Source organism: Rhincodon typus, chromosome 43 (genome assembly GCF_021869965.1).
Source record: "Rhincodon typus isolate 14 chromosome 43, sRhiTyp1.1, whole genome shotgun sequence".
Classification (NCBI taxonomy): Eukaryota; Metazoa; Chordata; class Chondrichthyes; order Orectolobiformes; family Rhincodontidae; genus Rhincodon; species Rhincodon typus.
In genome coordinates this window covers 8056081-8056439 of record NC_063374.1, presented here as the reverse complement: position 1 = coordinate 8056439, position 359 = coordinate 8056081, and the positions used below count along the sequence as shown (strand labels likewise).

At 56.3% G+C, this 359-nt stretch overlaps 1 protein-coding gene across 1 annotated transcript in view; it reads right to left on the bottom strand.

Annotated features, from left to right (window-relative positions):
* Positions 1 to 359, bottom strand: part of mus81 (MUS81 structure-specific endonuclease subunit) — a 22809-nt gene that overhangs the window by 4190 nt on the left and 18260 nt on the right. The window contains exon 13 of the mRNA XM_048619631.1: positions 81 to 184. Within this exon, the coding sequence (XP_048475588.1) occupies positions 81 to 184 (104 nt within the window). The remainder of the gene's footprint in view (positions 1 to 80; positions 185 to 359) is intronic.

Here is a 359-nt window from a genome sequence, read left to right as displayed (position 1 = left end):
ACGTACCAGGGCAGACACGCGGGGCCCCACGCTGGGCACGTACCAGGGCAGACACGCGGGGCACCACGCTGGGTACGTACCTGGCCACTGTGTCGTAGTGACGGAGAATGGCGACTGCTTTCTCACCGCTGATCCCGTTGATCTGCATCAACTGCTTGGCAAAGACCTCCTTCACTGTCTGGGCCTGAGGGACAACAGTAACAACAAACAACAGCAGTTTATACAGTGCCCTCCACAGACAGCGACAGCCTGACTCTAACCCAGTGTCACCAACATCGCTGCTAGCAATGAGACATTCACACATCACCGCTGTCTGTGTCTGTCTCTCTCTGTGTGTGTGTGTGTGTGTGTGTGTGTGT